Source organism: Pelodiscus sinensis, chromosome 19, assembly GCF_049634645.1.
Source record: "Pelodiscus sinensis isolate JC-2024 chromosome 19, ASM4963464v1, whole genome shotgun sequence".
Classification (NCBI taxonomy): Eukaryota; Metazoa; Chordata; order Testudines; family Trionychidae; genus Pelodiscus; species Pelodiscus sinensis.
Genome location: NC_134729.1, coordinates 11,963,171 through 11,987,246, shown reverse-complemented (window position 1 = coordinate 11,987,246; position 24,076 = coordinate 11,963,171). Strand labels below are relative to the sequence as shown.

The window sequence follows — 24,076 nt, the reverse complement described above, 5'->3', positions numbered from 1 at the left end:
TGTGTTTCTCCTGGTGGTGCACATCTGCCCATGCCTTGGTGCCTGGAATAAACTTTATTCCGCACAAGGGTGGAAAACAATTTACAGGGAACACGGGTCCCAGCTGAGGATGCCAAATGCAGAACAAACTGATGAGAATTAGGGCAGGTTTGCCAATACACCCGTGACTATTCTGTCATGAGAGTATACCCAGCCAGCAGCAAAACGAAACTGCAGTCTCACCGCACTGTTAACGAGGAGCCAAAAATGCCATCTCTGAAGGCCTCCAAGCCCTCGACTCCCCACCAGGCACAAATGTAATCAAATAGAGGCCTTCTAAAAGCATTTTTGGAAAAGCACGTTTAGATTGGCAGGATGCTTTTCCGCAAAAGCACTTTTTGCAGAAAAGCATCCGTCGCCAATCTAGACGCGGTTTTCCACAAAAAAGCCCCGATCACCATTTTCGCGATCGGGGCTTTTTTGTGGAAAACAATACTGTGCTGTCTACATATTTGCCCGAACGGGAGCAGCATAGTATTTCTGGAAAAGCACTGATGATTTTACAGGAAATCATCAGTGCTTTTCCAGAAATTCAAGCGGCCAGTGTAGACAGCTGGCAAGTTTTTCCGCAAAATCATCTGATTTTGCGGAAAAACTTCCAGTCTAGACACAGCCAGGCTGTTTCAGAACCGGGTTCCAGCTCCTTGCTTGGAGCAGGGGTTTGGGAGCAGAGTTTGAGCGAGGGGTTCGCAGAAACTGGCCCCTTGGCTCATGGTTAGCCTGGAGCTGCAAGGGGCTGGGAATGCAAGTTGGGGTACAGGTACATTTCCCAGCTAAAAGAAACAAGCCCTTCCTTTTACAGATATTTCTGTACAGGCTTCATCTCTCAGCTTCAAACCTAACTACACCCCAGCATGGTGGGGGAAGCATTAGCCACTGTAGAGCTGGGGAAACTGAGGCACAGGAAGGGGGCATGGCTTGCATAAGTATTCCCCACCACTAGACCCTATTCCCTTCCCTCAGCCAAGGCTAGAACCGAGGAGTTTTGATTCCTGGCCCCCCTGCTCTAACCGTTAGCCTGCTCCCAGACCTGGGATGGAAGCCAGACATCCTGGTTTGCATGCCAGTAACCACAACATCCCCTTCCTACCTGTGAAGGAAACAATTGCATTTGGCAAACAAAGGAGGCTTCCCAGGAAAACTGCCTCAGAGTCTGGAATGAGTCGAGCTGTTTGCCTTGGAGGAGGGAAGGAGACTAGTCAAGGATCCAGGGGCCGTTCGGCTCTGCCACCGACTCCTCAGTGGCCTTGGGCCAGTCATTCAGCCACTCCGGGCCTCAGTTTCCCTACGGGGGAAATGGGACTTCCTGCCTCCCCAAAGAGGACAGACTCATATACCACAGCAGTGGGGCCCAGGGAAATACGGTGGAGGGCGAAGGGAAGACCTGTGCGGCAGCAGTGATAAAACCGGGCTCTCACCTGGCGCTTTTCATCAGAAGAGCCCCACCGGATAGATACTTAAAGGAATTGAGGGGCCCGGTTCCCACTGACATCAAAGGGCGTTTGGCACCAAGGGACCTTTAGCTCTCTGGTCCCAGGCGCTTCCCAAAGGGGAAGGACCCAGAGGCACAGAGAGACAGCCACGGGAGCACTCAGCGCAGGAGACTCATTGCTTTCCCGAGCGGCTGGAAGGCGCCCAGACGCTGCGGTGATGGGAGTAGGCCAAGGCCGGCGTGGAGCAGACAGGACAGGACATCGGGACCCACCTTGTGTGATTAGAGCCAAGCGCCTGGCGGGGGTGGGGATGCCCTGGCCGGGGAAGTCTGCCTCTAGGGATACATTCTTAAAGGGGCCTGGGGAGGGAGGGAGGGTCTGGATCCGCTGAGGATCTGGAAATGTGACAACCCTGCTGACGGGTCTTGCAGCCAAGAAGCCGGAAGGAGCCCTGGCCTCTGTGTTCATCCAGATCTGCATGCGGTGAGTCTGACCAAGGGGAGCTTTGCTGCCCCCCCCCCCCCAGCCATCTCCCCTTCTGCCATCTCCCCCCATTCCCCCGGCCATCTCCCCTCCAGCCATCTCTCCCCCCCCCGACCATCTCCCCTCCAGCCATCTCTCTCCTTCCCCCCCCAGCCATCTCCCCTCCTGCCATCTCCCCCCCATCCCCTCCAGCCATCTCTCTCCCCTCCATCCGTCTCTCTCCGCCCCCTGCCATCTCTCCTCCCCCCCCCGGCCATTTCTCTCCCCCCCAGCCATCTCCCTCCCCCTAGCCATCTCTCCCCCACCCTCCCGGCTATCTTCCCGCCCCCAGTCATCTCCGTCCCCAGCTATCTCCCTCCCTCCCCAGTCATCTCTGTCCTCCCCGGGCAATCTTGCTTCCCCATCAGCCATCTCCCTCCCCCACTGGCCGTCTCCCTCCCAGCCATCTCCATCCCCTCCCCCGGCCATCGCCCCTGCCTTTGAATGGCGGCAGGCGTGTCTGAGCCTGGCTTGAGGTGTGTCCGTGTCTCACGTGTCCCTGCAACACTAAGCCCCGAGCCAGGAAGGGCCGTGTGGACACAGCCTGCCGGGCTGGTGACCTCCCCCGTGGCTTCGTCAGCCGGCTGCCCCTCCGCCAGCCAGCGGCCACGGATCCATAGGGGCGGCTTCGTTGCCCGGTCGGTGTCCTAGCCACCTCTTCTCTGCGTCCCCAGGTTCCTGGGGACAGTGGACTCCACCATGACCATCCTGGACGTCTCCATGCCCACCGGCTTCTCCCCAGACATGGACGACTTGGATAAGGTAAGTTCCCCCCCGCCCCTCCCCCCCAGCGCACGGGGAGTCGGTGGCTCCACAGCGTGGCCACGGTTCAGAGCAGGGGTTCATGGGCACTGGATGAGGGCCCACCTGGGGAAAGCAAGCCTAAGCCCCGCCCCCTCTGACCAAAGCCACACCCCTTCCCAAGACCACGCCCCTTCAACATGCTGCTCCGCCCAACCCCAGCCTTAAAGCCGGATCCTCCCTGGCCACCCAGAGGTCAGGGCTGGCACTGCGTCCTCCCGGGCGGATGAGCAGTGCAGGCAGTTTTGGGAAGGCAACACCTTCCCTTGCCTCCATTACCCACTGCCCACACCAGGATCCACACAGGCGCTCATACACTCATACACATTCACACACATGCACGCACACATACATGCACAACCACACACGCACACATACACGCACACACACAGAAGCATACACACGTGCACACAAGCGTGCATGCACACACACATACACGCACGGGCACACATACATGCATACACGCGCACACATACACGCACGTGCGCACACACAAGCGTGCACCCGTACACGCATGCACACACAGACACATGCGCCCGCACAGACATGCGCACACATACACACACGCACAGAGTAATCTGCAGAAGGCATCACAACCTCCTGATGCCTGTTGGGTCATGACCCCTGCTTGGGGGTTTGCTGTTCGGCCACAGGCTCCGAGGGAGCCCAGCTGGGTGGTAGCCGGATGCTGTGCTCAGCTGGCGGCTGTCTGGGGGGTTCTCCACCTGGGTCCTGGCAGGACAGGGTGAACAAATGTGACCGAGAGGTTGGCAGGAACATCGGCAGCTCCGGTGTTGGACAGGCTCTAGAGATGCTGCTCCCCCTTGCTCCTCACGGGGTCCCGCCCAGGCAGGGCTGAGCCGCGTCCGGAGAGAGGGAGGCGCTCGGGAGCACTCGCACCCCTGGTGGGTGTCGCTAGCGGGATCAGACCCTGGGGGTGTGGGTTGGCCGGGACCGGACCGGACAGCAAGAGGCAGATGGGGGAGGGGGGGTGCGAGGCCAGGAAGGGCAGAGCTGGGGGGGAGACGACGGCACCGTGGCTTGTGGGGTCTAATGGCTGATCCATTTGCTTTCCATGCCCAGCTCACAAACCGTGTTGACAAATACATCTCCAAGTTTGAACTGGACACAGACCTGTCCGAGAGAGGCTCCCTCATCCTCTACCTGGACAAGGTACGGCTTGGCCTCGTGTGCGCATACACACACACACACACACACACACCGCACGCGGGTCCATCCTCCCTCCCTTTCTTCCTTCCTCTCTCCCTCCCTCCCTTCTTCTCTTTGTTCCTTCCTTCCCTCCCTCCCTTCCTCCCTTTCTTCCTCCCTCCCTTCCTTCTTTCTTTTCTCCCTCCTTGCCCCACTGTTTTGTCTCTGTCAGTCACCTTTAATACAAAGCCCCCTGATAATGGATTAATAAGCACTTGAGAGGTTCCAGTACTTGGCCAGTTAGTTGTTCCGGAGGAGCCCGGCGGATCTGTAGGCTGCTTACGCCTATGGGAACGTCTGCACTGTGGCTGGAGATGTGATTCCCAGCTCTGGGAGACAGGAGCACGCGAGAGCCGCACAAGCGAGGGCACTGAAGAGAGCCGAGAGAGGTGGCCACTGTGGGTAGCCACCCTGCGATCTCCGACCGGGCTGTAGTTCAGTGTCCCTGGAAGTCGGGTGCTTGTGCGGCCGCTCAGGAGAGAGTCCGGTGCCGCTCAGCTGATTAGCAGCACGCCTCCAGCTCGGTTTTTGTATCTAGTAGTGGTGCACGTGCCTCAGTGCACGTAACACTATTCCGCACATGGACACGATGAGCAGGAGCATTGCTGTAGTTGGGTGGCTGGTTTAAGTGGTTCCCCGAAGGGGCCGGGGAGGCTGAACAAGCACTCAGGAAGCCACGATTCCTCTTCCAAATTCTGAAAACACACCCCAGCGGCACAGCCAAGCAGCACCGGGCCCCTGGGGGAGACCTCCTGTCGATTTCCAGGGAAACATCGTGCTGGGCCGGTTCCCTCGCCCTTCGGGGCAGCCACAGACGCTTCTCGGCGCGCGTCCCCGTTTTGTAACCAGTTCCGACGGGCGAGCTCCAAGCACGGTCGCTCTCAGGGACCGAGCAGAACCGCGGCGACCGGCCTGATGGGCAGCTGGGTTCGTCCACGTTATCGGGCCCTGAAAAATGTTCACCGTTTCTGCCTTCCGTTCCAGTTTGGAATGGGGAAAAAGTCCCGTCCTCTCGCAAAATTGACATAGGATGGAAAATACGTTTCCTGCCCTGCCCCAATCAGAACCGCCCCCCCCCAAAAAAACCCAGTGTGGTCTAGGGATGTAATAGTAGCGTCGATTAACTGATTAACTGATAAGCAAAAGCGTATCGGTTAATGCTAGAGATGACACGCATCCCCCCACTCACCAGTACATGTGGTAGCAGGCTGGCCAGCAGCCCGGCCTAGTCCTGGCTTGTCAGATCCGGGACCTACCCCCGCTGCGGTTCTGCATTTCGAGTGTATTAGGAGCCAGGCGGGCAGGCAGCCCGGCTCAGTTCCAACTCCCGCTGGGTCTGGAAGCTCAGACTCACCCCCCCCCCCCTCGGACAGGGGCTGCTGCCAGCCAGCGCGGCTGCCTCTGTATCAGCGGGGTGCCAGGCAGCTGGTCCGCGAGGGGAGCTGGTTTTTAAACTGGCTCCCCTCACCGACCAGCTTCTGCCTGGCCCCCCCATTGCTGCTGCCTCTGATACAGAGGCTGCAGCGCAGGGTAGCTGGGGGCTCCTGGCGGCTGCTGGCCCCGCCCCCAGGGACTATAGACTAGTCGACTAGCCAATAAGAATTCATGAGGTCAATTGACTATTCAATTAGCCGATGTTTAACATCCCTGGGTTGGGCCCTAAAGCTGCTCTAATTTACGCTGCAGTCGGAGCATAAAGGGGGGTTAAAGCCCCTCCCGTCTCCTTACGCCCCGGTCCCAAGTGCAGTAATGGAGAATCAGACCCTCTGCCCCATGGCGCTCCCCCCGCCGACCCCGGCGATGCCAGCGCCTCACGGGCCTTTTCTCTTCCTCCCTAGGTGTCCAGCCAGGAGACGGACTGTCTGAAATTCAAGGCTCACCAGCACTTCGAAGTGGGCCTGATCCAGCCGGCAGCCGTGACGGTGTACGAGTACTACTCCCTGGGTGAGCGCACTCCTCGCTCGCTCCGCCCCCAGCAAAGCCGCCTGGCCCCAGCATGGCCCCCGGCCGGAGCCAGCTGCTTTTTACCTCGCCCCTGCTCGCTTACAGCCCTGCTGGCTCTTCGGGACTAGCCCACGAGGCAGATGGGGCTTTGATTCCCCACCGCTGCTTTAGGCTGCGTGCCTCAGTTTCCCCGCTGCTCTCATGGGGATAATAGCCCTGCCCCAAAAAGGGGGTTAAAGGGCCAGGGTGCTCAGAGACAGGGACGCTGCCTTCGGTGCCTTCCAGCGGGGACCGGGGGAAACCTGGGCTCTGCTCCCAGTTCTGCTTAGAGAAGTCGGGGCTCCTGGGTTCTTTGCCACTGACTCCCCGGGTGACCTTGAGCAAGTCACTTCACTGTGCCGTGCCTCAGTTTCCTCTTTGGCAAAAGCCTTTCCACCATAATGCCACTCCCCCCTCCTTCTGCCCCCCTCCCCCCACCCACCCACCCAGCCCAGTTTGCTAGGCTCTTTAAGCCCGAGCAGTCAGGCCACCAGTGTGTGTGGGGGTCATTTAAGGAGAATGAATCCGCTGGGGAGTTACTGGACTTGCAAGCGGCTGGGCCTGACCAAAGTCCATCATTCCCAGGGGGTGCTCGGGCGAAGAAGGATCCGCTCTCCTAAGGGTGCCTGGAGAAACACAAGCCCCCTGGAGGGGGCTGGCTGTGCAGCCCCTGGCCCTACGGGGAGACCCTCTCGAGCCGTGTTATTTGTGTTTAATAAAGTAGGGCCCCAGCCGGTCCTGCATAGTGTTGGGAAGGGCAGCAGGGAAGGGAAACAAGCAGAGAGGCCTCGCAGTGCCAGCCTCGGCCAGCAGGGGGCAGTGCAGGACGGGCAACCGAACCCCATCCCCGGCAGAGTTTTAGCCCCAAAAAGGCAGGCGAGCCCGAGGCGCCACTGAGCTCCCCAAGGACGGTGCCCAGAGGCTGCGGGGATGGGCTGCAGGCTACAATCCTGCAACGCGGAAGGAGCTGCCCCAAGGGACCGGGGACGTGAAACCAGGTGTTCTGGATTTCCCGTGTTTCGGGGTTCTGGGGGGCAGGGACTGCCTCTCCCGGCGAGTGCGCCCCCGGGGCGGGAGTGCCCCCGCCTGGCCCGGCGTCCGTGTGGGGCTGGGTGCCGCGGGGCCCGTCTCCCTCGCCGGGACTCGGGCTGGTGACACGACCCTCCTCCCCCCCCTCGCTCAGAAAACCGCTGCACCCGATTTTACCACCCCACCCAGGAGAGCGGCATGCTGAGCCTGCTGTGCGAGGAGGACGCCTGCCGGTGCATGGAAGGTAAAGGGAGACCCCAGGGAGGGACGGACGCTCGGCTCTGCCCCTTCCCTGGCCGCTGCGGTGGGACCCGCAATGGATCTGGGGGGCTGGGGCCAGGGAGAGCCTGGGGAGGCATGAGGAGCCGAGGGGGATCTAATGCTTCCGGTCCATCCTGCTCCCCTAGAACCCCCTTTGGCCGGGCCCTGCTCTCGGGCTGCCCCTGGGACCCTTCCGCATGGACGGGGGCACACGCCAGAGCATTGAGACTCTGGAGTTCTGCTCCCCGCTCTGCGAGGGGAGCTGGGACTAGTGGTTAGAGCAGCGTAGGGTGGGGCGTCAGGACTCCTGGGTGAGCCCCGTCGGCCGGTTTGGGCCCCTGCAAGGGGGGGGGACCCCCAGAGCGGTGCTGGGGAGCCGAATCCATTCCTGTCCCCGAAGGGCAGCGAAGGCCCGGAGGGAGGGGGGCCGAAAACCTGTCACTTCCCCAGGCTCGGCAGCTCTTCCCTCCGCTTCCGTCCCCAGAGAAGTGCAGCCGGATCAAGACGCTGACACAGACCGACGCGGACATCTTCTTCCGCATGGAAGCGGCGTGCGAGGCCGGGGTGGATTACGGTAAAACGGGCTCTTGGCCTGTTTTCGTTGGTATCCAGGGCAGGGCCAGTGCTGGGGGGCGGTAGGGGGAGGAGAGCCTGATGGACACAGCAGTGGCAGGACCATCCGTGTAAACGGGGCACGGCTGGACTCCCCCCCGCCATTTCTTGGCTCCCGTAGCTGGGGGGGGGGGGTTAGATGGGTGTTCAGGGCACTCAGCTGGGAGCTAGCAGAGGTGGGATCTATTCCTGGCTCTGGCCTGCTGGGAGACCTTGGGCAGGCGGTAGCGCCTCCGTACCTCAGTTTCCCCAACCCGGACACGGGGATGACCTTGAGCGCCGTGGAGGATAAGATCTCGGCACGCTCATGTCTCTGAAATGGGGTCGGGGGGGGCGTTTTAAACCCGCGTTTACCCCCCCCCCCCCCGCCTGTTGCTTAGCCCTGGGCGTGAGATGTTTCAAACCCACCATGGTTCGCAGTGTGACCAAACCCCTGCTCCCCCTTCTCAGGGAGACCGGGGGCAGGTGTGGGGAGAGGGGGGCTGTGCTCCCCGGGCAGCCCCTGCGGTGGGGGGGCTCTGAATTCACCATGGCCTTTCACGCAGCAAGAAAATCGGAGTCCGGCCCATCCCCACCCCCTCCTCCAAGTTCCCCACCAAGGACGGAGCCCTTTGCAGGAAGTGCTGGGCGCGCCGGAGTCTAGGTGACGGGCCCAGCACCCCGGGGGTGGGATCTGATTCGGCCTTTGCCTCCCATAATACTCACCCCCGGGATCCCCCGCTGGGTCATGCGCCGCACCCTGCGGCAGCCCCTCGCCACGGCGTCAGGCCTGCACCCCGGAGCCCAGCCTAGAGTGTCCCGGTGGCTCCGAGTCGCTCTAGCGGGCTCCTGACTCCCATCTCCCCCCCCCCCCAGTCTATAAAGTGCAGCTGGAGAAGGTGGAGCGGAACGGGATGTACCATTACTTCACCATGCGGATCCTGCAGGTCATAAAGGAAGGTAACGGCCTGGCTGGGAATCTCGCTCGCCCTGCCTGTCGGCTGCCCTGGGACCCCCCCCCCCCCGCGTTCTAGTGAACACCCTGGGTGCACGCGCGGGGGGGGGGGATTTAGAGCTCCTTGCACAGGGCAGTGGGGGAGAACCGCGCAGTTCAGCTCCAGTGAGCCAGACTGTGCAGCCAATGCCCCGACTCCCGACCAACAGCCCCCCCAGAACCCAGCCCTGCCAGTGCCCCCCACTCCCGGTCTGCAGCCCCTGCCACCCCAGGACTGCCCCCCCAGCCCTGCTGGTGCCCCCCACTCCCACCCTGCAGTCCCTGCCAGCCCAGGCCTGCCCCCCCAGCCCTGCTGGTGCCCCCCACTCCCGGTCTGCAGCCCCTGCCACCCCAGGACTGCCCCCCCAGCCCTGCTGGTGCCCCCCACTCCTGCCCTGCAGCCCACGCTCTGCCCCGAGGCCTGGCCCTTGCTCGCTTGGGGCAGGAGTGTGGAGAGGCGGGGGGAAGGGGAGCGGTGGGCGGAGCCACAGGGGCGGGGCCACAGTCCAGGAGTGTGAGCCTGACCCCACCCAGCATACCCCCGAAACTGAGTGTCCCCCCCAGGGCTTCCCTCCCCCAGCTCTGCTAACGCCCTTAATCCCATCCCGCAGCCTCCCCCCCCCCCCCCGTTCCAGCCCCCTGCTCCCCCCTTCAACTCTGCCAGTGCCCATCGGGTCGGCAGAGGACGTGCGGCAAACTGCCTTACTTGTCCAGAGAGCAGGTGGCACCGAGCTGTGCGGACACAGATCACTTCCTGCTGAGCGCTGTTACCTCCGGAGCACCGCTCCCCCTGCACCCCGCTGCTGGCTTTTAGCAGCAAGCGTCCGCCTTGGGAGCCTGGCGACGGCCCTTTGCGGCTGCTCGCCACATCCGCAGCCCCCCTGGGGCTCAGCGGGAGAGTCGGTCCTGCCGAAACGCCGTCTTTGTTCTGCCTCCAAACCAAGCCCAACGTCGAAGATTCCCGCCCACTGAGATTTCAATCCAGGCCAGTGGAAACGTTCCTGAGGATCAAGTCAAGTTCTTCGGCTTTTTCCCACCTTTTCACAGCATTTTCTAACCGAAAATCCCTCAATAGTCCCCTCCCAGAGGGTCAAAGTGGAGAATTTTGGCCGTATCAAAGCACTTCTTTTCAGTGTTTTCCAACAAACGTCTATCGCAATTGACACGCTTAACGAAACAGCATCTTGTGATGGAAAAGTGTTCTGATAAAAAATATACTAATCAACCTTAGCCCTGCCCGAGAGGCTGCCCAGCCTCCTTTGTGTTCCAGGCTCTGAGCTAGGTGCTTTCAGCCCATTTAGCTGCATGTTTTCAGATACGATTAAGGGAGTTAAACACCCAGTTCAGCATGATTTGGGCCCTTAAATCCCTTTGGCTCCTTTGAAAATCCCAGCCTACATTTCAGCATGTTGACTTTCACTCTATATTTTGGCTTCTTTCTGTCACTGTGCACTGCAGAGTCCCAGACCACACATGGTCCTCCCTGGTAAACAAGAGAGACACAACTGCATCTCAAGCTGTGTAAAAGCCAGTCTGTTAGAGTCTATGATTAGGTCTGTTACTAAATGCCCCCTGTTTAAAGGACTGTGATTCTGTGTCTTGTGACAGTGGGAGGCCTTTTCCAACAAGACAGATGAATCCAGATTCTGATCTCACTGACACCAACATAAATCCCAAGTAACTCTGTTGATGGAGTCCTGATTTCACCTGCCCTACAATCCGTCCCCTGTTGTCCTCTCCCAGCGCCTGGCAGTCAGAGGGTTAGGGGCGCCCAGAGCCTGGGGTCGCCTCCCAGACCATCTTGGCTAACGGCCATCCTCCAAATGTCCATGCTGAGTGACCCCACTAAGACCGATTCTGAGCCCACGTCACCCTAAAATTGAAATCACACGTCACTCTGGATTGACACCTGTTTAACCGAGCTCGGACTCTTCTACCAGGGGTCTGGGTTCCTGTTCATGGATCTTCCCCCAACGCTCACGGGCGTCACTGGTTTTTCTTTTAGGGACAGAGCAAGGCATCCAGAGGCAGACCCGGCGATTTATTAGCCCAGTGGCTTGCAAGGCGGCCCTGAACATGCTGGAGAACCGGAGCTACTTAATCTGGGGCCTCAGCACCGACCTGTGGGACCTGAAGACCGAGTGAGTCTCCAGCAGGCCTCCAGAGAGCAGGGCAGGATGGGCGGGGTGGATCAGGCACTAGGCTGGGGCTCAGGAGAAGTGGGTTTAATTCCCAGCTCTGCCACTGACTACATGTGCCCTTGGGTGAGTCACTTCATCTCTGTGCCGTCATTCCGGAGCTGTATGGGGCACGGATGGTCTGTGCAGGGCCATGAGCGGGGTGCTCCCCTAATTACAATGGGAAATGGTTCTCCTTAGTGCCCACGGGCTCCCCACCACCCCCAGGGCTGCGGTAATGGTTCCTCCCACTCTGTTTCCCAGGATGGCTTACTTGCTCGGGAGCAGCACCTGGATTGAGCTGTGGCCCAGCAATGAGGAATGCCATGAGGAATCTTTCCGTGCCCTCTGCTCGGGCCTGGAGGCCTTTGCCCAGCACCTGGTGGCAACCGGCTGCCCTTCGTAGCCAAGGAGAAGAGGACACAGGAACATCACCGTCTCCCACGACCTATTTATAGTGTAACCTGGAACCCCAGCCGAACCTCTGTACATCCCACCACAGCAGGGGTAGGACTCACACCCTCCTGCATGCAGCCCCTACCTCTGGATCTGCAGGAGAATCTCCTTCAGCTGCTCATAGTATAGGGCCTATGACACACCACGGTGCAGTTCACATTCCATCCCGTAGAGGGCAGCGGTGGACACACGCCGCTCACAACGCAGTGCTTTCCATAGCCCTCCATTACCCTGGTCTGCGATTTTGAGAGACTGGGCCAGATTCGGTCTGTTTTCACATGGCCACACGCGACCGGCTAGGGATGACAACGTGACACGAGGCCGAGCTCGGAACGGAGCCGGACCTTGTGTGGGTCAGACCCACCTCTGAGACACCCCAGGGCTTGGTCATTTCCTTACACCAGGCCACTGATCTAATTCCTCAACTGTACACCTGTTGCAATCCCCCTGAATCCTTGATCCACGGGCTTTGTGCCTGCCGGGGGGCTCGCCAGAGGCATCTGCCTCCTTTGTACCTGAGTTACCCCTTGAACGTGAATAAAGTTTTGCGGCAGCAGGGGAAGGGCTGTCAGCACCCAAGGGTGGAGACTTAGTTCGAGGGCTGCCTCCGAGCCCTCAGTAACGCCAGGGAAACTTAACATCCCGGGGGGAGGCTCTGAAGCGTAAGCTCTTTGGGGCCTGGTTTTTCATTCTGTGGTTTGTACAGCGCCTAGCACAGTCAGAGCTGCCGGCAGAGTTGCTGGGCCCTGGGCGAGGCAGAAGGGGCGGGGGCTGGGAGCTAGCCATCTCCTGCCAGCACTTCAGCATTGCCTGGCCGGGGGGGCCCTTTTAAATCACTGGGGCAGCTGCCCCTTTTGCCCTCCCCTCCCATCAGTGGCCCTGAGCACAGCGGCAGTTATAGGTATTAAGACTAGCCTGGAACAAAGGCGACTTGACCCCAGAAGGACTCTGCTTGGGCAGGAGAATAAAGCGACTTCTGTTCTGTAATAGGGAACATCAGAACGGCCAGGCTGGGTCAGGCCAAAGGTCCATCAGGCCCAGGATCCTGTCTCCCGACTGGCCTATGCCAGGTGCCCCAGAGGGAGTGAACAGAACAGGGAACCCTCACGTGATCCTTCCCCCGTCGTCCATTCCCAGCTTCTGACAAACAGAGGCCGGGGACACCGTCCCTGCCCAGCCTGGCTAACAGCCATTGAGGGACGTATCCTCTGTGAATGTGTCTAGTTCTTTTTTTTAACCCTGTTCAAGTCCTGGTCTCACAACATCCTCTGGCAAGGAGTTCCACTGGTTGACCGTGCTCTGCGTGAAGAAAAACTTTCGTTGGTTTGTTTTAAACCTGCGACCTGTTAATTTTATTTGGTGACCCCTAGTGTTATGGGAACAAATAAATAACTTTTCCTTATTCACTTTCTCCACACCAGTCATGACTGTATAGACCTTTATCTTAGCCACCTTTAGTCGTCTCTTTTCCAAACTGAAAAATCCCAGTCTTTTTAATCTCTCTTCGTGTGGTGCGCACACGCACACGCGCGCACACACACACACGGTTTTTACAGGACAGCAGAAATCACATACAACATAGCAAGGGAAATAAAACCCCCTACAGTCCCCACTTTGTCACAGACGGCCCTTGTCAAAGGCTCTCTGGAAATCTAAGGACACTCTATCCCCAGGGTCCCCCTTGTCCACATGCTTGTTGAGCCCCTCAAATACTTCCAGTGGATCAATGCGGCTGGATTTCCCTTTGCAGAAGCCGGGTTGGCTCTTCCCCTGCAAATTGTGTTCATCCACGTGTCTGCTAATTCTGTTCTTTACTCCAGTTTCACCCACTTGGCTGGTACTGATTCGGGTTTACCAGCCTGTAATTGCCAGGATCTCTGGAGCCGTATTTAAATATGGGCGTCCCGTTTCCGGGGTAGCCTGCGTACCTCACTCCGTAGTGCTGCGGGTGACTTTTATTTGAAAGAATTTTTTACGGACCTTTTTTGGACTCTCCAAAGCCTTGCGCCAGCTGGTCCCAGCCAGGCCAGGGGTGGTGCGCAGGCGAATGCGGTGCAATTTCTGATGCATCAGCCCACAGCGGAGCAGCCGGTGGCACAGAACCGCACACGAAAACGGCCGCAACCTCAAAATAAAACCCCACCCACGACAAACACGGCAACGCTCGGGTACTGCAGAACAAAGTGCCAGTATGAAGAGAAATCTGGAGTGGCAGCAACTCTGCTATCACACGCCACCGTACAATGCTCCAACCCTACCATAACAAGCAGGCCCCATGGGGGGGAGGGGCAACTGGGGCCCCTTTGAACTGCCACAGGAGCCCCGGCTTTGAGGGCTGGGGGGGCCCAGCACCACGGTCCAGGCAGCGCGAAGCCACTTCCTTTGAGCCTGGGCTGCGGTGGCTATTGGCCCTGCTGCTAACAAAGTATTGTACAAGTCACCCTACAATAACAAAGCCCCCACTGCACCCCAGCCCTACCATAACAAGCTACTGGATAGGCGACCCTACCATAACAAAGCCCCACGTGCAGACTCCAGCCCTACCATGGGAAGCTACAGTGCCCACAACCCTATAATAACAAGCTACTGTACAGGCGACCCTACCATAACAAAGCCCCACGTGCAGGCTCCAGCCCTACCATGCCAAGCTACAGTGCCCGTGACCCTACAATAACAAGCTACCGCACAGGCGACCCTACCATAATGAAGCCCCTCCCCCCGTGGACGCTCCAGCCCTATCATAAAAAGCTACTGTACAGGCGACCCTACCACAACAAAGCCCCACGTGCAGGCTTCCAACCCTACCATGCCAAGCTACAGTGCCCTCGACCCTACAATAACAAGCTACCGCACAGGCGACCCTACCATAACGAAGCCCCGCCCCCCGTGGACGCTCCAGTCCTATCATGACAAACTACTGAACAAGCGACCCTACCATAACAAAGCCTCACGTGCAGACTCTAGCCCTACCATGCGAAGCTACAGCACCCGCGACCCTACAATAACAAGCTACCGCACAGGCGACCCTACCATAACAAAGCCCCACGGCCCTGCCATAGCAAGGCTGCGGGGCGGGCGCGGCAGGAGCCGGGGGCTGGGGGGCGCCGGGCCGGGCCGGCTGGCGGGGACTACAAGCCCCGGCGTGCTGCGGGGCGAAGCGGAGCGGCCGCCCTTGCGAGGCGGGGACTGGCTGAGCCGGGGAAACTCCAGCCCGCAGCGCCGCAGGTAGGCGGGGATCCGGGCGGCGGAGAAAGCGGGGGCGCGGGGGGAGGTGGGGCGCCGGGCGGCTCGGGCCCAGGGGGGCCCGCGGCAGAGCTGAGAGCCAGGGGGTGCGCGGTGCAGCGGGGGCAATCTGGGGGTGCAGCGGGGATGGAGGAGGCGGGGGGGGGGGTGCAGTGGGATAAGGAAGATGGGGTGCAATGGGGAGCCGATCTGGGGGCCCTGGGAGGGGCTGGAAAGATCGGGGAGCAGATCTGGGAGGGGCTGCATTGGGGGAGGGGAGGGTGGAGCTGGAAGTGGGGGGTGCAAAATGCAAGGGGGGGTTGGGGGCTGGTCCTGCAGCAGGGACAAGGTGTGTGTGTGTGGGGGGGGGTGCCCATTGCAAGCACAGAAGGTCTCTGGAGCTGGCCTGAGAATCACCTTCCAGGGTGGGGCAGCCCCCGGGGGTGGGGGGGGACCTCCCTGGGAGGGAGAGAGCAGCCCCATCTGAGCCTGGCTGGGCCGGAGCTCAGCCCAGATTAGACAGGCTGGCGGGGGTTGCGGCTTTTCCCCAGAGCCAGCGAAGGTCACCGAGCTGGTGCGGTTTTGAGCAGGAGCCCTGAATTCCCTGGGAGGGGTGTGTATGGCCCAGAACTGACCCCTCTCACCCTGCCCAGATCAGACTCCCACATGCCGCTGCTCCCGGCCTGGCTTTTGCCCTGGGCCCGGATGAACCAGCTCCTGTAGGATACAGTGAGAGCCAGAGCCAGCCCTCAGAAGGCCCAGAGAAAGGGATTGTTATTAGCCCTGTTTTGCAGGTGGGGAAACTGAGGCACAGGTCGGCCATAACTTGCCACCACTCACACACGGAGGCTGCGTCCGAGCTGGAAAGCTTCCTCCGCCGGTTGCTTTCGATTGTGAGTTCTTCGGGGCCAGGGCCTGTCCCTTAACTCTCTGCGGCACAACGGGGGACCCGGATCTCCGCTCTGGATTCTAGGGGCTCCCGAGGAACCAAACCACGGCCCTAGAAGTGTTGCCTTTCCTCCGAGGCGCGACGGGGCTTGTTGGGTGTAGCCCCCTTGCCTTGGGCGCGCTCCCTTTGGAAAGAGCTTTCGGCGCCTCGGTCGAGATCTATGTCCGTGACGCCGGAGCCCAATTAAACAGGAATCACCCAGGAGCAGAACCTCCTCCTTGCTGGCCCGGCCCATCTGAATTGTTCCCGCGTGGTCAGCTCTCTGCTCCTGGGATCCTGCTGGGGGGATTCCCAGCCGCCGGCGGGAGATGGCAGGATGGCCTTTTGGTCCCCAGCAGGGCGCAAGGCCACGATGGCCCAGCTCCGGCCCTTTGACTGGCCGTAATCCCCCGCCCGGAGGAGCAGCGTCGCTGGGTCAGAACTGGGTCAGGAGAGATCCCTGGCATGGATCTAGCTGAGATCTGGGTCAGCGATTGCCATGAGGAGCTGTGGCCCGTTAATTATTAATTGCCGACTGCCTTGGCACAGCCCTCGGGCTCCCTCCTGTTGCGTCTGGCCTGGCCAAAGGAGCTGCGGAGTCTTGCCAGCTGGCCGAGTTATTAGGGGTGTTATGGTAGCTCCCAGGGACACCCTCTGAGATCAGGGGGCCCGTGGTGCTGGGGGAGAGCCGGTCCCCTGCTCCAAAGACCTTGCGGCTTAAATAGACCGGAGCAGGGAGGGGGAGCTTGTTCCAGGGGCTGAGCTGGGATGTAGAACCGCTGCCCTTCCTGCCAGGGCTGGCCTGGCTGCATGGGCCTCCGGGGGGTGGCGTGTGGATGCAGCCCCCATCAAGGGCCGGGGGGTTCCGGCAGCGCGAGAGGCCCCAGGGCTGCCCGGGCTGTGTCTGCACCAGGGGCTGGGCCGGTTGGTTACGGGCGGGTCCAGGTGCAGAGCCGGCGCCGGCTGCGGGAATACGAGGCCAGAGCAGAGCAGTGTGTTGTCCTGCGGGAGGGGGAGGGGCTGGCGCCAGCATGGTGGAAATCCTCTCCTAGGACAAGCTGAGCTCACAGGCTGGCGGGGGGGGGAGACTGGCACGGCAGAGTAGATCAGTGTTTCATGCCTCACTCCCCCCTCTGCTAAACCCTGCTTCCCACCCCCCCAGCTGGGAAATTGAACCCAGGAGTTGATGCCCAATGCTGCCCTTCCCCTCCCCCCCAACCACTAGGCCCTACTCCCTTCCCAGAGCTGCAGCAAGAACCCCTGTCCTCATCCCCAGTTCTTTCTCCCCTCCCTCCCCTAACTGCTAGGCCCTGCTCCCTTCCCAGAGCTGGGAACAGAACCCAGCAGTCCTGCTCTAACCACTAGACCCCCCTTTGCCTCCCCCCTGATTTCTCTTGCTCGGACAGCCAGCCAGCCAGACGGGATGTCCTGCAGGAATGTGCTGCTGACGGGCTGCTCTTCCGGGATCGGGCTGGCTCTGGCCGTGCGGCTGGCTAGAGATGAGCTGAAGCGGTTCCGAGGTGAGAGGCGAGGGGAGGGGAGTTAAAGAGCTGGAGAAGAGGCGCAACATGGGGCGGAGGGCTGGGAGATTAATGGCCCACGTCCCAAACCGCTTCTCCCAACATGGAGATGCAGCCACCTCTGGGGTGGGGCGTGGCTGCTGGCAATACGGAGATCGTTCAGCCAGTGCTGAAAAGCAGCCACCTCTGGAGTGGGAAGGGACGTGGTAACTGTTTATACGAGGACGGCTCACCTGCCCCTGAAATGCAGCCACCTCTGGGGTGGGACAGGACGTGGTAACTGTTTATATGGGGACTGTTCACCCACCCCTGAAATGCAGCCACCTCTGGGGTGGGACAGGACGTGGTAACTGTTTATATGGGGACTGTTCACCCACCCCTGAAATGCAGCCACCTCTGGGGTGGGATGGGACGGGACGTGGTAACTGTTTATATGGGGACTGTTCACCCACCCCTGAAATGCAGCCACCTCTGGGGTGGGACGGGACGTGGTAACTGTTTATACAGGGACTGCTCACCCGCCCCTGAAATGCAGCCACCTCTGGGGAGGGACGGGACGTGGTAACTGTTTATATGGGGACTGCTCACCCGCCCCTGAAATGCAGCCACCTCTGGGGTGGGGCATGGCAGCTGCTGATGCAGAGATTGCTCAGCCACTTCTGGAGGAGGGTTGGGCTTGCGGGTAACAGCTTGGAGGGTCTCGGGAGGCAGAGAGTTGCTACCCACCCGGACCGGGGCGGGAAGGGGCAGCTCTACGGCGTGGGATGTCTGATGGGGCAGGCCCCTTGCCTGGGGAAAAGGCACCATTCTGCGCTGGTGTCACCCTGGGACACTGAGGCTGCCAGGGGAGAGCGCCCCCCCCCCCCCCCGGACCTGCCACACAGCGCCCCCTAGTGCATTGGATTCAGCACGGAGCGCAGCCCCCCAACTCCAGCTTCATGCCCCGATCGCTCTGCCTAGTCATCGCCACCATGCGGAACCTGGACAAGCGCCAGGAGCTGGAGAAGCAGGCGGGGCCGGTGCTGGACGAGACCCTGGAGATCCGCCAGATGGACGTGACGAGCGAGGAGTCCATCCGGCGCTGCGTGGAGGCCATCCCCCAGCGGAGAGTGGACGTGCTGGGTAGGAGCCCTGCCGGGGCTGCCGAGCTTGGAAAGCCAGTGGGGGCTGCGCGCTTCCCTGCAGACAGTGTCGCTTGTCTACCCCTCACTCCACTGTGGGGGCCTGGGGCAGCTGGGGGTTCCTCCAGAGGAGGGGGTCCTGAGTACCTTGGACCCCACCCTCTTAGGCCTGCCGGTTTAGGCTCCGCCCACGTAGGCCTGCCGGTTTAGACCCCGCCCACGTAGGCCTGCCGGTTTAGGCTCCGCCCATGTAGGCCTGCCGGTTTAGACCCCGCCCACGTAGGCCTGCCGGTTTAGGCTCCGCCCTTTGCCCCTGCTAAAAATCCATCAGGTTGTGGATCTTGGTCACTAGAGCAGCCATGTGGGGCAGGGTCTCATGCGGGGAGCGGGGGGGGGCGCTGGCCTTGCTGGTGGCGACCCAATGGGAGCTCGGCTGAGCACCGAGGGGGCTGCTCCACAAAGCCGGGATCTCGCCGCTTTCCCAGTAGCGCCGGGCTCCGGCTGAGGGGGAACCATATGGGATCGGGCCCCTGGGCCCATCTATTCTAGTATCTCCCCCCTTGGCCTGTCCAGCACATCCAGCCATGAGGCCTGTGGGTCGCCCCACGGCAGGGGCCAGCCGGAGGCGGGTGGGGAGCCACACAGACCAGGGGTGCCTCTGCCTTTGGTAACACGCACTGCCCCCTGCTGGAGGGAAGCGGGGATCACAGGGCACCCCAGCACAGTGGGGCTCCCAGGCTGCGCCACTGGAGGTGGGGGGGGGCTACAGCAGCTGTGACCCCCCCCGGGCGAGTCCAGGGGCTCACAGGCCCCCGTCCGTTGCAGTGAACAACGCAGGGCTGGGCATGATCGGGCCGGTGGAGAGCCAGAGCGTGGCCGCCATGAAGAGCCTCTTCGACACCAACTTCTTCGGGCTGGTGCGGCTGGTGCGCGAGGTTTTCCCCGACATGAAGCGCCGGCGCCGGGGCCACATCGTGGTGATGAGCAGCGTGCTGGGGCTGCAAGGTGGGGGCGGGGGCCGCGGCCCCTGGGGACCGGCTGTGCCTTGGTGTGGGGGGGGGGAGGGCGGGTCCAGGCTGCCTTTGGGGGTGAGGGACCTCTGTTGAGTGGAAGCCTCCCAGAGCACCCCTCCCGCCAGGGACACTGACCTAGGAGGCCCAGCTGTGGCCCCGGTCCTCTCCGTGCCGGGTGCTGCACAAACACAGGGCGAGAAGCTGGTCTCTGCCCCAAAGACCTTACAGTCGAGCCCTCAGACCCATGGGGGACCCAGGAGCCAGCGGGACACTTCTGGTCAGCACGGGGCAGACGTCTCCGCGCTCCAGCAGCCGACCCTTGTCCCATCCAGCCCTGCCAAGCCTTCCCTTGGCCGGCCCAGCTCCCTCCCCGCCCACGGCTCGTGTGGGGGGCTGAATCCCTCTCCCCACCGCTCCCCAGGCCTCCTCTTCAACGATGTCTACTCCGCCTCCAAGTTCGCCGTGGAGGGCTTCTGCGAGAGCCTGGCCCTGCAGGCGCTGAAGTTTGGCGTGAAGTAAGTCGGGGGGGGGGGTGAATGGAGCAGTGGGGGGTAGAAAGGGGAGGGGTGGTTGGAGTGGGGAGTGAATGGGGGAGGGGTGGATGGAGTGGGGGGGTAGAACACGGAGGAACGGATGGCGCTTTGGGGGGTGGAAGGGGGAGGAGTGGATGGAGCTTTTGGGGGGTGGAAGGGGCTGGAGGGGTACAAGGGGGAGGGGTGGGGGAGCTGACATGGAAGGGGGCCAGACGAGGGGCCCAGTGGTCTGAGGGGGAGGGGCACCAGCCCGTCTGGCCCAGGCTGCACCCTGCACAGCAGCTGCCCTCCGCGTTTGCCCAAAGGGGCGCTGGCTGGGTGGGTGCGGGCGCTGCCACGTGTCACTCACCGTCTCCTGCTCCTCCCCAGCATCAGCCTGATGGAGCCCGGGCCGGTGACGACCGAGTTCGAAAGGAAACTCTACGAGGAAGCCGCCGCCATGGACCTGTCGGCCGTGGACAAGGAGACGCTGGACATATTCCAGGGCTTCTACATGACCTACTCCAAGGAAGTCTTCACGGCGCTGGGGCAGTCGCCGGAGGAGGTGGCTGAGGTAGAGAACTGTCTCCCCACCCTCCTGTGCTCAGACCGACCCCTCCCGCCCCCTTCCTAGCCTCATGGCACTCGGCTCCCACCCCCTGGAGTTTAGGGGCCCTTCCAAGCAAGGCTCAGGGACCCTGACGCAGCGGACAGAGGGTGGGCAGTTCGAGCCCAGGGGCCTGCTTGTTGGGGCGCTGAGCACCCCCAAATCCAGCTGGCAGCCCTGGCATCAGCGGGGGCTGCCAGCATCGTCTCTGGGCTCAGTCTTCACATGCTGCCCAGCCTGTCAGTGACCTGCCGCGGGGGGCAGGGCGGGGTGGGGCTGTGGAAGGGCAGGGCGGCCAGCGAGGAAGCAAACATGCTACCGTGCAGCGCTGGGAGATCAAGGTGGAAATGGTGGAGCAGGGCACTGCTATGCCCATTTCACAGAGGGGGGAAACTGAGGCGTAGGGAAGCGACTTGCAGAGCTGGGATTGAACCCTGGAGTCCTGGCTCCCAGGCCCCACTCTCCTCCCCAAGCTGGGAACAGAATCAGGGAGTCCTGGCTCCCCTGCAAGCTCTCTGCTGAATCTGGGAAAAGTTCGGGGTAACAGCTCGCTGGGCCAGACCCCCACCTGGTGGCATCAGCTCAGCCCCGCAGGAGATTCAGGCTGCCTTAGAGAGTGAGGCCATGGGGCAGCCCCCAGCCTTCTGTTCTGTGTGTCTGCAGCACCTAGCGCAGTGGGACCTGACCCATAGTTGGGGCTACTAGGCAGTACCGTAATACACCTAGTATAGTGGGGTACGGCTTGTAGGCAGTACCGTAATACATCTAGTATAGTGGGGTACGGCTTGTAGGCAGTACCGTAATACACCTAGTATAGTGGGGTACAGCTTGTAGGCAGTACCGTAATAGATGCGCTTTTCCGGAAAAGAGCCCCGATTGTCATTTTCGCAATCGGGGCTTTTTTCCGGAAAAGACTACTGGGCTGTCTACACTGGCCCTTTTCCGGAACAGTGTTCCGGAATAAAGACTTATGCCCAAGCGGGAGCAGAATGGTTTTTCCGGAATAGCGGCTGATTTTGTACAGTAGAGTGTTGTTGCTTTTCCGGAAATTCAAGGGCCAGTGTAGACAGCTCGCAGCTTATTCCGGAAAAGCGGCTGATTTTCCGGAATAAGTGGCCCAGTGTAGACACAGCCTAGGTGTATTATGGTAGCATCTAGACACCCTACCAATGGTGCTGTACCTTTTATTAGGTGTATTATGGTAGCAACCACCGGTGCTGGGCGCTGTACATTCACTAGGTGTATTACAGTAGTGTCTAGGCGCCCCAGCAGGGTGTTCTACAAACACCGGGGGGGGTCTGGCCGGTGGACCCGGGGCTGATCCATGCCCAGACCGTTACGGGTGAAGCGGAGGGCGCACGGCCGAGTGTCTAACAGCCCGTCCCTTCCTCCGCCCCCCCAGCACACGGCCAAGGTGATCCTGGCCGAGAAGCCGCCTTTCCGCTACCAGACCAACAGCCTCTACACGCCCATGACCACCCTGAAGCACGCCGACCCCAGCGGGAACCTGCCTCTGAACGCCTTCCACCACATGATCTTCCAGCACGACCGGCTCTTCAAAGCCAGCCTCAGCCTCCTCAAAATGCTGCAGTGGAGGAAGAGGCGGGACATGGCCTATAACAAGTCTCCATGAGACGCAGGCGCCAACCCCCTCCCTCCCCCCTGGACAGCACAGGCCGCTCGGATAGAGATCCCCCCCCCCCGTAGTGAGACCCTAGCTTTAGTGTGGACGGCCCTTGTGAAAGCAGCAGAACCTCGGCCCCAGCCCGGGGGAGAGGGAGGGACCGTGTTTAGGAGCATCGATCTAGACCAGTGGTCCCCAACACGGTGCCCGCGGGCCATTTCTGTGCGCCTGCCGAGTGACCGGGGCCGGCCCTGCCCTCGGGCGCGCAGCACGTGGACAGCCCCGCCCCCAGGCGCGAGGCTCATGGGTGCTGCCGGCTCCTGGGGGCGAGGCGTAGGAGCAGCGCTGACCCTCGGGAGTGCTGCGCATAGGCGGCGCCAGCACCGGGCACGTGACGTATGGATAGCCCCGCCCCTGGGCGCGTGTGCAGCCTCGCACGTGAGTGGCCCCGCCCCCGGCAGCCCCAAAAGGTTGGGGACCACTGATCTAGACAGCAGCCCCCCCACCCCCTCTTTTTAGCTCATGTGGGGTTTTAATGGGATTTTTTTTAAACCAGCTTTCGCAAGGCTGAGGACTGAGGCCCTGCGGCTGGGCTGGGCCCCAGGAATCCTGCCCCCCTCCCAGCACTGGGGCTAGGACCCTGCCTGTATCCCGGTGCCCCTCACGCCCGCTGGTGGGACTGGACCCGGCTGATCAAAGCCTCCATAGGCAGGCAGCCCGGCCAGGGTGTGGCTAGGGCATAGGGAGGCAGCGGGCCGGGTTCCAGCCGCGCTACCAGGGTAGGAAGAGGGGGCGGGGGGCAGTCCAGGACTGCGACGCTGGCCGTATTTGCTCGAGTGAGGGGCAGTGTGTTTGCCAGCAGGCTGGGAAGGGCAGTGATGCAGCCAAACTTCCAGCTCTCTGCTGAGGTTTGGTGCGGCTCATGGCCCTGGATTCAAGGGGGCTTAGTGACAGCTGTGGGGGGGGGGGGGGGGGAGCTAGTACCTCTTAGGCAGGCCCCAAGGGGCTGCACCAGCAACCCAGACAGGATGGAGCATTTCTGTATTGAATTCCAGGCTGCAGCCTTCTCCTCGTGGCCCTGCACCCCCTTAAGGCCAGTTTCCTGGTGCCCCAACCTCCCAGCAACTGCTGGGACCGTGAGCCTGTGTGCGCAGTGACTGTCCCCCAGCAGCTGTGTAGGGCTAAGGACAGCCCGGAGGCTCCCTAGAGCCCCATGCGAATTGAGTCCCGCGCCCGCCCCCCCTCCCAAATAAACAGAGGTGCTGGAACATGCTGGCTGGGGTCAGTTCTTAAGGCCTGGGAACTTTCCAGGGCTGGGGGAAAGCAAAGGGCCAGATGCAGGCCCTTGGGGGTGGGGGAGAATGATGCCAGGACAGCTGCTGGGCTCCAGCTACCTAAATTATCTCCCCCCATTACTGCATGCAAGGGGAGTGTGTCTCCTCGCAGCCCCTGTGGGCAGCAGGGCAGGGCTGGCCCTGTCCCTTTCAGAGACGGGAATGGCTAAGTGAGTTGCCTATGGTCACGCAGGAAGGCTGGGGCAGAGGCAGGATCAGAGCTATGCCTGGTCCTGCAAGCAGGCTGGGCCCCAACCTCTGCCTCCGAGAGCCAGCTCCACCACCCCGGCTCCTGGAGCAGCCAAGCTGGACGGGGCAAGCTGGGGCTGTTTGCAGCTTCCTGGCTCGGATGCTGAATCCTAACGCCACCCCACTCCGGAGCTCAAGGCCCCAAGCACATTGGCTGCTGGCTGTTATGGACCACAGAGCTACAAGCATCCCCACCCCCCGGCTGCCAGATTCTGCTCCCTGCTGTAATGAGACCAGGGCCCTCTGCCAAGCCTCCCCTCAGCCTAGTCCCCGGTGCTCCTCCAGCAGCAGTGTTCCTGGAAGCCACCCACGAAGGAGCAATTTAGGGGCCAGCCAGTCAATTCACAGAGCACCTGGCACCAGCAGCGCGTGTCTATTGGTGGTGCACATCTGCACACGCCTCAGCGCACAACACAAAATTTATTCCGCACACACTATACTCAGGGCTCCT

At 61.3% G+C, this 24,076-nt stretch overlaps 3 protein-coding genes across 5 annotated transcripts in view; 2 read left to right on the top strand and 1 right to left on the bottom strand.

Moving 5' to 3' along the window:
* Window positions 1–11,528, top strand: part of LOC106732134 (A.superbus venom factor 1) — a 48,939-nt gene extending 37,411 nt beyond the window's left edge. The window contains exons 33-41 of the mRNA XM_075902289.1: window positions 1,904–1,955; window positions 2,669–2,756; window positions 3,879–3,968; window positions 5,843–5,948; window positions 7,171–7,260; window positions 7,762–7,851; window positions 8,745–8,828; window positions 10,868–11,003; window positions 11,304–11,528. Of these exons, the coding sequence (XP_075758404.1) occupies window positions 1,904–1,955; window positions 2,669–2,756; window positions 3,879–3,968; window positions 5,843–5,948; window positions 7,171–7,260; window positions 7,762–7,851; window positions 8,745–8,828; window positions 10,868–11,003; window positions 11,304–11,445 (878 nt within the window). The 3' untranslated portion in view covers window positions 11,446–11,528. The remainder of the gene's footprint in view (window positions 1–1,903; window positions 1,956–2,668; window positions 2,757–3,878; window positions 3,969–5,842; window positions 5,949–7,170; window positions 7,261–7,761; window positions 7,852–8,744; window positions 8,829–10,867; window positions 11,004–11,303) is intronic.
* The window catches only part of LOC102458375 (adhesion G protein-coupled receptor E1), a 198,344-nt gene that overhangs the window by 6,771 nt on the left and 167,497 nt on the right, over window positions 1–24,076 (bottom strand). The window lies entirely within an intron of this gene.
* Window positions 14,593–23,310, top strand: LOC102457369 (retinol dehydrogenase 8). Of its 3 annotated transcripts, none has more exons than XM_075902302.1 (8): window positions 14,594–14,720; window positions 15,512–15,610; window positions 17,052–17,165; window positions 18,126–18,287; window positions 19,112–19,291; window positions 19,721–19,814; window positions 20,202–20,385; window positions 21,821–23,310. In XM_075902302.1, the coding sequence occupies exons 3-8, from the start codon at window positions 17,069–17,071 to the stop codon at window positions 22,049–22,051; spliced, it is 948 nt and encodes a 315-aa protein (XP_075758417.1). In that variant the 5' UTR covers window positions 14,594–14,720; window positions 15,512–15,610; window positions 17,052–17,068; the 3' UTR covers window positions 22,052–23,310. The 3 variants fall into 3 exon arrangements, with proteins under 3 accessions (XP_075758419.1, XP_075758417.1, XP_075758418.1); XM_075902303.1 differs by having other exon boundaries at window positions 14,719–14,824; XM_075902304.1 differs by lacking the exon at window positions 15,512–15,610 and having other exon boundaries at window positions 14,593–14,720.

Bases quoted from the DNA above. Each gene is read 5' to 3' on its own strand.
- LOC102457369 (XM_075902304.1), top strand. From the start codon at position 17,069: ATGTCCTGCAGGAATGTGCTGCTGACGGGCTGCTCTTCCGGGATCGGG. The intron at 18,288-19,111 runs GTAGGAGCCCTG...CGTCCGTTGCAG, and splicing joins GCGGAGAGTGGACGTGCTGG to TGAACAACGCAGGGCTGGGC. The intron at 19,292-19,720 runs GTGGGGGCGGGG...ACCGCTCCCCAG, and splicing joins CAGCGTGCTGGGGCTGCAAG to GCCTCCTCTTCAACGATGTC.